The 11,594-nt window shown below is 34.8% G+C and overlaps 1 protein-coding gene across 2 annotated transcripts; it reads left to right on the top strand.

Annotated features, from left to right (window-relative positions):
• Positions 1–479: 479 nt before the first annotated feature.
• LOC132626477 (uncharacterized) lies at positions 480–8,545 on the top strand. Of its 2 annotated transcripts, XM_060341375.1 has the most exons (8): positions 480–740; positions 4,519–4,668; positions 5,743–5,919; positions 6,804–6,892; positions 7,006–7,070; positions 7,348–7,450; positions 8,183–8,293; positions 8,376–8,545. In XM_060341375.1, exons 1-8 carry the CDS (start codon positions 632–634, stop codon positions 8,499–8,501), a joined length of 930 nt encoding a protein of 309 aa, XP_060197358.1. In that variant the 5' UTR covers positions 480–631; the 3' UTR covers positions 8,502–8,545. The 2 variants fall into 2 exon arrangements, with proteins under 2 accessions (XP_060197358.1, XP_060197359.1); XM_060341376.1 differs by lacking the exon at positions 4,519–4,668 and having other exon boundaries at positions 482–740.
• Positions 8,546–11,594: the final 3,049 nt, after the last annotated feature.

Here is an 11,594-nt window from a genome sequence, read left to right as displayed (position 1 = left end):
TGCTCCGATTGGAGCGCCTAATAACCCAGATTTCCCCCATACATTTTTCAAGATGACTTTGTTTATGCTCGCTCCGTCCATTTTTACTTGTTCTATATCGAATTGGCACACCCTAAAAAAGTCATAAATAGAATGACAATAATTAAGTCATCTAATGATTGAAATCGATAAAACATACTATAAAAGCTATGCTCCACTAGAAATTCCTTGAACTTTCTAATCCAATAATTAATAATAAGGTTAAAATAGGTATGAGATGATAAATTATTTCTTGTTTTTCAAACCGGACAAATAAAAATAGACAATTATTTTTAATATATAGAACAAATAAAAATGGACGGAGGCAGTACTTTTTTTGTTTGCACCATTAAATTTCTATTAAGGTTGACAGGGTTCCAAACTTCAATATTTGTTGATATTATTTGCTCATAAATATTGAATTTTATTATTTAAACTCCTAGTAAAATTATTACAATAAAACCTTAGGTAAGACAAAACGAATGAAGCCAAAGGAGGCGACAAGGAACCGGATAAGCTGAAAATGCTAAGTTGATCAAGCTTTTTCATTCACATTTTCTTGAACAACTGAAAGTACCTAAGTGAGAAAGTTCATTTTCCTTTCTTTGTCGGTATGGCAGATGGTAAAGAAGTAGCAGCTGCACAAGTTAAATCAATTTTCATATACCCAGTGAAATCATGCCGTGGCATTTCAGTTTCTGAAGCACCCCTTTCTTCTACTAGTATGAATTACATTCCTCAGTTCCATATTATGTGAAATTGTTTGATTTGATGCAAAGTTTAGGAAATTAAATTAAACAAGACTTTGGACATACAAATTATTCAAATATATGCAAAGTAATAAAATTATCCTTTTAAATGAGTAGCAGCTAAGATTTCACATGTTTTTCCATTATATGAAGGATGTGTTCGGTACGGTGAAAAATGTTTTCCATGAAAAATATTTTCTTGAAAATGAGAGAATTTCTTACTTATTTTCTCAAGTTCGGTTGATAGTAGAAAACATTTTTTTAAAAATACTCACTCAAGCCCCCCATCAACCCATCCCACCATCCACCCTCCACCACCCATCAATCTCACCCCTACCCAACCAGCACCTCCAAACGAACTTCATCTTCACCTGCCTCTACCCCACCCCACCCCCTACCAATTTTCTAGTTCATATGTTTTATTTAGTCTATCTGCAAAATATATCATGTATCAATTGGTTTGATGTTTGCCACGTAAATTGCTCTCTTATACGATATGCCTGTTTTCTTTTATTTTACTTTTTAAATGTTTTGTCTTACTTTGTTTTCATTTAGCAAATATATCTAAATTACGATATAGCAAATTATATATTTTTTTTAAATTGAAAAGAAATATTCTTACCCCCACCCGCCGCCTTGTCCCACCCAAACCACAACCCTCCCCCACCACCCACCCCACACCAAATTTAGCCACACAAATTTTCCATTTTTATAATTTTTTTTTATAAAAGTATAATAATAATAATAAAATATATGAAGTAGAAAATTCGAGATGGGGTAGGGTGGGGGGGGGGGTGGGTGGGAGTATTTGGTGTTGAAAACAGAAAAAGAAAAAACTTTTTTCAACAAAAAATAAATTTTTTTGGAGGGGTGGTGGGGTGTTGGGTCGGGAGGGGGACGGGGGGAGGGGATGGGTGGCGTACAAAACCAAAAAAAAAAAAAACTTTTAAAATAAGAAATTAAATTTTTTTGACGGTGGTGCGGGGGGGGGGGGGGGGGGGGTTGGGTGGTGTAGAAAATTAAAAAAAAAATGTAAAAACTTTTTTTAAAAAAAAAAATTGGAGGGGGTTGGGGGGGGGGGGGGGGACGGTTGGGTGGTGGAGGAGTTGGTGGTGGTGGGTGGGGGTGGAGTGGTGCGTGGGGTGGTGGGAGTGGTTGGAGTTTGGTGGGGTGGGTCGTTGGGGTTGGGTTCGGTTGTGGTTGGGGGATGGTGGAATGACATTTGTGGGACTTGTTTTCTCTAATTTCATTAGGGAAGTTTTTTTCTTCATTTTCAAGAAACTTGTTTTCTTAAAGATAATATTATCAAAATTTTTACCAAATGAACATGAGAAAAATTGGAAAACATTTTCCTTCATTCCGAACACACCCCAAGTGGGTCCAACAATTCATAAGTATATCAAGAGAATATTAAGTAGGTGTTTGGCCATTGTAATTTTTACTTTATTTGGAATTTATGAAGTTGGAGTTGTGTTTTGTTATGCTTTTTGCAAAAGAGACAAGATATCACTTTATTTGAAATTTACGAAGATACGGCTGAAAAACAGGTTTGGAGCACTTTTTCAAATTTGGAATCCAACTGGAAGCAGGATTTGAAAATTTTAAAACCAGTCACTATTTTGAAATAAAGTGAAAAAATATTCCAAAAAGTAGTGAATAATTCTCATGGCGAAACGGCTCCTTAAAAAGAAAAGTGTTTCACGTAAAATGTTATGGAGGGAGTATTATAGTAATTAGAAGAGCTGATTTCTAACCAATTAAGTGGCTGCTTTCTGGTAGAACCAGCCCTCTGATTTCAGCTTTTGCAGCACTAGAGTTGCTGATAGGATGCTTATCGAGAGCATAAACACTCACCAACTTGAACCCTCGGCAAAGATGATGACTTAATGTTACTAAACTCTAAATATCTCTGGTTCTGTCAAAATCAGCCCAAATTAGTATAACCCCTTTCACCTGCTCAAAGTATGATGATTGATATAGTTATGGGAGTGTCATAACTAATAATGGAAGTGTTGCGCTAAAATGGGCTAAAAGAGTGTAACCTGACATTTTAATCGTCAACGCAAGTGGCTGATTCCTTTAGATGGTCAAAGAATAGTAGATGTTGCTAGACAGTTAAATCAGGTTAGACAACACTGCTAAGTTGCAACAAACTTTGCAGATGCAACAGTAAGAATTGGCAATGGCAAATGATTCCCTTCCTAGAGTTGCATGTTTAGGGTGGATCGTGGAACATTAAGCCTGCTTTACACTTGAGAAGGGGGTTCACATCATTAGAGATGCTTTATGTGGATCATCTATTTATTTTTGAATGTCGCTGAAGTCAAATGGGTAATGCCTAAGACCTTGAGGCAATCTTTTTGCAGTCAGTAGAGAAGTAGAATCTAGAGAGATGAATGGAAAACTAGGAATACCATCCCTTTATGCATCATAAGTATTATGGAGAGAAGGATCAATCTATATTTTGAAGGATATAGGAGATCTTTGCATGAGCTAAAGTATGACTGCCTTCATTTCTCGTCTTTTTGGTATAGGCATTAGGCTGAATATTGTAAATGATTTAGAAATTGTTTTTAATAGCTCAGTACATACATAGCTAATAAGGAACACTTTCTTTGTATGTAACTCACACTTTCTTGGTGCTAAGTATGAACAAGAGGAACCGGACCTCAATTAGAAAGGATAAAAAAGGTTAAATGAGGCATTTGGCTGCAAACTAACCATTTTGCTCTCCGGAAATTTCAATTTGCAGAATCTTCTATGTATGGTTGTTGCTAATAGAACTAATGCTATAAGCTTTTTGGGCATGCTGAAATGGCATATTTTCTATGCATGTCAGCCTTTTCTTCCATGTGAAATTGCTGGACATTTTAGCTGCCCTCTTTTTGTGCTTGATACTGAGGATATTGATCCTCTGCCTAGGTTAATTTGAAGCCAATCGGAAACTGTGATTTACACACTAATAGAATGAATACAATATCTGGCTCCACTTAAGATATTCTCATATTGTAGTTCAGTTGTCTTCCAACTAGATATGGGTATGTAAATTGTAGAAGACAAAGCCATACTATGATACCCCTGTCAGCTATTACCATTGAAATGTTTTTTTTTTTTTTTTTAAAATGAAGATATGGGGAAGTGTAAACTTCGGACAAAAAAGAGGATTGCAAACTACTTGGAGGTCCCTAACTGAGGCTTCCGCAATTTTCTGTAAATCATTCATTTAAAATTAAGTTCAGATCAAGGTTTGAATTCTCAATTCGGCTTCCTTATCACCAAAATAATAATAATAATAATAATAATAATAATAATAAATAATAATAATAATAAAAAAGAATCATCAATGCCTAGTCCTTGTCAAAAAAAAAAAAAAAAAAAAAAAAGAATCACCAATGCCTAATAATCTTTAATTGATTGGCCATTTAGTTAAACTATTGTCCTGGCCTGTAGTTAGCAATAGAAGAAAAATAAAAGTATTATCATGTAGAAACTTCATTGTTTTGTATTATAACATTTTCCATTAGTATATGATGCAAAATGGTAGATGCTATAGCCTGGTATGTAATGAGTTACTGCATATGTATGGTAGCATGCCTGTATTATTACAAATTTCGCAAAAAATGAATTTTAGCAGAAAATCTTAGTGAGGTATTATAACCCATTGGTACGCAAAAATTTCATACAAATTTCTTAGTTAAGTTAATCACTTTGACTCTTGAACCCAGCAATCAATTCTTGTGCTTGTACTCAGGATTTCGATGGGATCGGCAGTGGGTAGTTGTAAACTCAAAAGGCAGAGCATGTACTCAAAGAGTAGAGCCGTCGCTTGCTCTAGTCGAGGTTGAACTGCCTAATGAAGCATTAGCAGAGGGCTGGGAACCAAATCCAAGCTCATTTTTAGGTTAGTGAGAATATATTTTATGATCCTTGTTTTGCTCTTCCATTTTCTCGTTTCTCTGTGTGATTATGAGGAAATTTACTGCCACGTTGAAGAAATTGTTAGTTACTAGAAAATATCATTTCTTCCCTTCAAATGTGAATACCATTAAAAGGAGCAAGCCGAAATATTGTCTAGTAGGAGAGCAGCAAAAAAGTACGAAGGAAAAACGCAGAAGTGCTTTAGTAAAAGAAGAATCATAGTTAGTTCATCACAATTATTGTGTTTAGCCATTCATACAGTACCCTTTTTGGTTTAGTTTGTCAAACGGAAAGAATGTCAATTGAGTATAGGATAAGTCAATTTTCTGACGATATCATAGTCAGTTCATACTTTCTTTTCCTTTCTTAAGTTTAATGAAATGGAGATCTGATTGATAATCGTTTGTTCTCTTTTTAAATTTGGAAACCTCACCATCATTCAACTATGGCATATCACTTCTTTACTCAGTCTTTCATGAGTTGGGAAATTCATCTATTGTACTGGAAGTTGTGGACACAGGCAATAGAAAGTTATCATGTTATATCCCCTCTAATGAAAATAATATGTTCTGAATGCAGGGAGTCAAAAGGCAAGGGAAGTTTCTTATATTGTTTGAATCTTTTTTGTTAGACCCCCTTAACTGGTTATTTCAATTGCTTTGCATTTCGTGATACAACAACAACATCATAACCCAGTGAAATCCCACAATGTGGTAAATGCTTTTCGTGATACTATCAGAAGAAGGGAAATGCAACATATCATTTGAGGCCTCATGTAAACTCCAAAACAGAGATAATTATAATCGCCAAAAATGTAAAACTTCATGATGTCAATAGTTCACCTTTGCTGACGGTTAAATATGGTTGTACTATATGTCCCACTGGTTACACCATTTCTTGACACTTACGCAACGAAAAAATTGCACTTTCTATGCTTCATCATATCTTTCGAGAGCCTCAAATTGAGGCATTATGTGAACTCTAAAATAAGGCAATTATGATCACAAAAAAAAAAAAATGTGAGCTCACTAGTATCTACCCCACCTTTTTCTGACAGTGATAAGAGCCCCTGGTATGGATGTGCTGAAAGTCCCACTGGTTGAACCATCTGAAGTAGCAAACGGTGTCTCAGTGTGGGAATGGTCTGGCTCTGCTTTGGATGAAGGAGATGAAGCATCAAACTGGTTTTCCAAATATCTAGGGAAACCTAGTCGTCTCGTACGTTTCAATGAAGGTATGCTCCTATGTCCCCTTTGTAAAGAACTTTCTCTGCCAACTTGGCCATGCAACTGCATTTCATTGCTAAATTCGTGTCTGAAGATTAGGTAGTTTTAATGAGCCAATCTGCTTCACTAAAATTTAGCATCATGTACAGTTTCTGTAGTAAGTTGGATAATTTGACTTATAACAGGTGAACGATTAAAAATCAAAAGATCAATGTAATAATTTCAGCAATATAAACACTGGGCAGCTTTCTTTTCTAAAACTTGTATTCGACGTGGCTGCAACTACCTATACTTCCCTTCCTCCCGGTTATAGAGGGGGAAGGGGGTTTAACAGAAAGCCGACTAAAGGAATCCCAACAAAGAGAATCATACAGTTTAGGGGTTGATATCTCAGGAAGCCAGTATGTAGTAAAATATAACAATCTCAGAAATACTAATTTATCTCTGGATTATGCGGATTTAGTTCTCCATCAACTAACATGAATCGAAATATGACAACTGAGATTGCTAAAAGTATCAGAAACAAATAAGTACCAAAAATTGCACAGTGCATTCTTTCATTTCAGCATATGGCAATTCATGTCTCCGATTTGGTAAATTTTGTAGCTTAACTTATTCCATTGTCCAATGACTACTCTACTGTCATTGACTCCATATTTTAGTCGTATCTTATTTAAAGCTTGTCCTTGAACAGTCAATCGTATGTACTATCCGTTCCATTTTATATGTGCACTATATCTTTATTAGTCCGTACCAAAAAGAATGACGATTTTTTATATTAACACATAAATTGAAATGGAGGAAGTAGTTAAAGATGTGCGCATCTGGCTAATAGGGACGTGCTCCGCCTGGCCTTAGTCATTTCACTCTTTTTTTTTTTTTGCTCATGCAGTATCAGAGTCTAGACCTACCGACGCAAATTTTGCTCCTGGGTACAAAATAAAATTTAATGATGCGTATCCCTTCCTCCTTATATCCCAGGTTAGACAAGTTAGCATTAACTTATCATTCCTTTCTAAAGATGCAATCTTATCTCAATTTTTTTTTTTTTTTCTTTTTTCTTTTTCTAAAGCTGTTTCCTTTTTCTTTGGCAGAAATCACTGGATGTATTAAACGAACAACTCAAGGAGCCTGTTTCAATTAACCGCTTCAGACCGAAGTATCTTCTCACTCGTATTCAATCTTTTAGAGGGAGAAATTAAATCCTTTATATGTAGTGATTATATATACCAAAGAAACTTCTATTTTTGGAAGTAGTAAAGAGGTCAATCCAGTAGCTTGATTCTTTCATCTTTATCTATGGATCTTTTAGTTGAACCTGTCTCTTTTACTGAAAATACCATAAACGATCATTATTGTTTTGTTGGTTGTTAAGATAAATGATATTCTGTTTTTGCATCAATCATGACCTTCAACTGTTGGAAACATGAACACAGTATCCTCGTTGACGGATCCGATCCATTTTGTGAAGATTTATGGAAGGATATCAAAATAGGTGAAAATACATTTGGTAGCACAGAGCTATGCTTTCGCTGCAAGGTAAAGGTTATCCTTTCTCTAAATCTTGATGATTGCCATTATTTTGGGGATTTTCAGTTGTTGAAGATTCAAGGAATGCCATGTAGCGCGTTTGTCTGAATGTATGTAAATACACACATAATATCTAAGTCATTCGGACTCTCCAAAAATGTTGCCGCACCCGTGTCGGATCCTCCAAAATACACTGCCTTTGGAGGGTCCGACACGCACTCGGCAGCTTCTTCTGAGAGTCCCAGCAACATAGCATAATATACTTCCTCCATCCCAATTTATGTGACACTCTTTTCTGTTTAGTCAGTCCAAAGGAGAATGACGTCTTTCTATATTTAGTAACTGTTTAATTTTAAACTTCTCATTTTACCCTTACTGAAATGATTTATAGCCATACAAATATATATGGCTTGTTTTAGATCACAAATTTTAAAAGTCTCTTAATTGTTCTTAAATTCTGTGTCTAGTCAAACACATTTACATAAATTGGGACGGAGGGAGCATTAAGTATGCATGCAAATAAGAAAAGATATGCAGACAAATTCTTCGAATGACATACCAACAAAGAAGACTGAAGGAAAAGGGAGCCGCAAATTGATAGCTGGTTTTTATTTTATGCCACTCTTGGTTCTTATGGAGCTCCAATGATATGAAACTTGCCTTTTGAAAAGAAAAAGGAATCCTAAATCACCTAATATAAACACTCATTTTCTTTGTTGACTTTTTACATGCGGCTTTCAGGTCCCTACAATCAATCAAGAAACCGCAGAAGCAGGTCCCGAGCCAAGTGAAACGCTCATGAAGTTCCGTTCAGATAAAGTCTTAAACACAAATAAGAAACAGCAAGGACGAGTAAGCAAACAAGTTCTTGTGTTCATCATTCACTTGATGACATATTCAGTTATTTGCTAATTTCTTCATTGGATATATGCAGATTTACTTTGGTCAGAATTTTGTGTGGGTTGATTCCCTTGCACAAGAGAAGAGAAAGACTGTCAAAGTGGGAGATCCTGTTTATGTCCTCAAGATGGTTTCATCCTATGTTGATGTATCTGTGTGAGACTACTTTTATCTGTCACGTGATGTAGAATAGTGAATTGGTACGCGCTTCACTCGGTTACAAAATAAAAGAACAGAAAAAAATTTAAAAAGAGAATGACTTCTTTCATTTTTTTAATGGAATGATATCATCCAGTCAGTATATTGCGTTTCTATTGACAAAAACAGAGGGAATGATCCACTATTTATGAATTGTTAGACATGGAAAAGAAAATTAAAAGTTTGATAGATGTAAGTCCTAAGATAAAAACAGTAATAAATTCCATTGCAATTTTACATCCACGAAGATGCTTTAGCAAATCACAAATATTCAAACAGTAGGCAATCAAAATTTATTCGTAGATGCTTCTTACATATTATTGACGCGGATAATGAATATTCTCCCATTTCCTTTTCAATATTTTTGCTAATCTAGCTAGGACTTTAAGTCGTTTTTAGGAAGAAAATAAAAATATATGTTTTATTATTTTAATACAACTTAGAAGAATTTTGCTAAATATTACTCCTATATTTTTAGATATATTTAATTCTAGTATAAGAAGTAATTTAACTTGTCTTATTTTGTAGCTAGTTGCTTCTTCTTTTTTCATTTAGAGAAAAAGTTTAAAAAGGTCGAAAGACGGGAGGGGGGGGGGGGGGGGGGGGGGGGAAAGAAGAGGTTGTCATATCACACAATTGAATCGTGATGGTTTGGATGCCACGCTCCTACAGCAATGTGTTATTTATTTTCTTTACTTTCTCATTTCGTCTTTGTTATAGCCTTTTTTTCTCTATCTTCTTATCTTTTCTCCTTCCTTTCTCTGTGACGTATGTTATTATTTTCTAATTGTTATTCCTTAACTCTGTGTCTTCCTTTCATCTCTCATCCAAATTCACTAAAGAAATTCTCACAATTTTAACTACACTGTCAACTGTACGAAAAGTGAATTCAACTTCTAAGGCAAATACTACTACAATACCAACAAATTCAGTGTAATATCACAAGTGTAGTCTGGAAAGGGTAGTGTGTACATAGACTAAGAAGGTAGAGAGCTTGTTGCGATAAACCCTCAGCTCAAAGCAAATACTACGATAGTCAGATAGAAGGAAACAAGGAAGATCTTTTTACCGGAATCTCCATGCTTAAACTCATATCTGCCAAAATTTGAAGTAAAAATAAAATAAAATAAAAGTAACAGAGAAAGATGAAATCAAACGCCAAGCAAGCATGAAAAATTAAGCTGCTTCATACAGTGGCGGAGCCAGGATTTTCAGTAAGGGGGTTCAAAAATATGAAGAGGTAAACATACGAAGAAGTCAAGGGGGTTCAACACCTACCATATATACATAAAAAATAATTTTAACCTTCAATATACACTGTAATTTTCTGTCGAGGGGGTTCGGATGAACCCCTCAATTACACTTGGCTCCGCCCCTGGCTTCATAGTAGTTAAATAAAACTAAGGCAAAAAAATGATTACATCTCAATTAAATGAATAAAAAATAGTAAAACTAATAGATAAATAAATACTAAAAAAGGAACTCCTTTCGTTTTGAATCTAGCTAACAAGGTCAAGAAAAGTTAGATGTAATAATTAATATCAAGCAAAATATCTAATTTCTGACCTTTTTAAAATACACTATGGAACCAATCTTCTTAAAGTGTGATGATCATCCAAAAAACTTCAACCCTTCACAATCACAGAGTTACCTTCCTCTCTGTTTCACATATATATTTAACAGACCAATGATAGTTAATTCACAATGCAAGAGGATGGGAAAAAGGGAAACTGTTGAGGCTTTTGATCTTGCAATTGGAAAGAGCATGATTATCCCTTAATTAAAATGAAAATTGTTGTTGTCCACTAAGAAGTGCTGGTAATTAAAATTTGGAGGTTTTGGAAAAATTAAAGGGAGAAGTGGGGTATTCATTATTGTGTCATTTAATGTTATTACAAAGATACATAAAATTAGTAGGGAAAACAAAAAAATAAATAGAGAAAAGTCAAAAAAAGGAGAAAAAAGATAAATATGAATGGAGATCATAGAGAGGTGCCACGTCACTTTGTATATGCCTAGCTTTATATTATATATATATATAGATTGTAGTTATTGGCTTTTGAAGGCACTTGACAGTGGACAAAACATGATACAGTAACAAGCACTTGGAATAAAGAGAGGCTGGAAATATACCAGAGACGGATTTGTGCTCCTTTAATTGATGAAGGTTAAATAATAACACACAACTAGAAATTTGTGTGTATGTAACAAATAATTGTGTGGTTGCATTTATTGTGATATATCTTTCCTTGACCTCTATGTGGTGCATTGTTTTGACCGAGCTCGACTCTCTGACTTCTCGTTCGTGGTGCATAACATAGGGTGAACTTGACTCCTTAACTTCTTCATATCACTAATTTCCAGATCTTCCAAAATAATTTGCTAATTTTTCAATTCTTCCTCTTAAAGTTTGCGCATCGTATGCACCAAGCTTTTTATAAGTGCATTGACTCTTAGGTCCAGTAGTTGCTTGGTAAAGTGATAATTAATTTCCTCGGAAAGTACTTTCTTTCGAGCGAAGTTGAGTAGCTGCTGGCTTAATGATAGAGTATGGGCTTAAAATGAAGTTTTGGTGATTTGATAAACAAAATACCCAATGACAATCAAGGGAGACATAAAGAAGGATTTAATGAAGAACCAGATATCCAAACAGATCTCTAAATGATTTAGTGAAGTAGTTTGTAACGACCTGTTAGGTCTTTTTTGCCTTTTACCCTTTCTTTTTCCCAAATTATCCTTCCTGTGGCTTTTTTTTTTCAATGTTGATGACTTGCGGGGAGGGGTGATACAATTCCCGAGGCAATCAGGCAGGTTTTGGATTGATCTTGATAATTTGGAGGTTTCTAAGTTAAAGTAATGAAAAGGGTTGACCAAAGTCAACATCTGGGGTTATTTTCGTCATTTTTGAAATTTTGTCGATTCACTAGGTTCGGAACGTCATATATGACTTAGAGCCTATTTGGATTAGCTTATTTTAGGTGCTTTTAAATCAAAATAGCTTTTAAGCACTTCTTTTAAGCTAAAATAAAATAAAATAAAAAAAGAAGCCAAAAGC

Source organism: Lycium barbarum, chromosome 2 (assembly GCF_019175385.1).
Source record: "Lycium barbarum isolate Lr01 chromosome 2, ASM1917538v2, whole genome shotgun sequence".
Taxonomy (NCBI): Eukaryota; Viridiplantae; Streptophyta; class Magnoliopsida; order Solanales; family Solanaceae; genus Lycium; species Lycium barbarum.
This window is presented reverse-complemented; position numbering and strand designations above follow the sequence as displayed.

Coding starts and splice junctions, on each gene's coding strand:
- LOC132626477 (XM_060341375.1), top strand. CDS start 632: ATGGCAGATGGTAAAGAAGTAGCAGCTGCACAAGTTAAATCAATTTTC. Junction 4,669..5,742: donor AAATCCAAGCTCATTTTTAG/GTTAGTGAGAAT, acceptor TTTTTCTGACAG/TGATAAGAGCCCCTGGTATG. Junction 7,451..8,182: donor AGCTATGCTTTCGCTGCAAG/GTAAAGGTTATC, acceptor TGCGGCTTTCAG/GTCCCTACAATCAATCAAGA.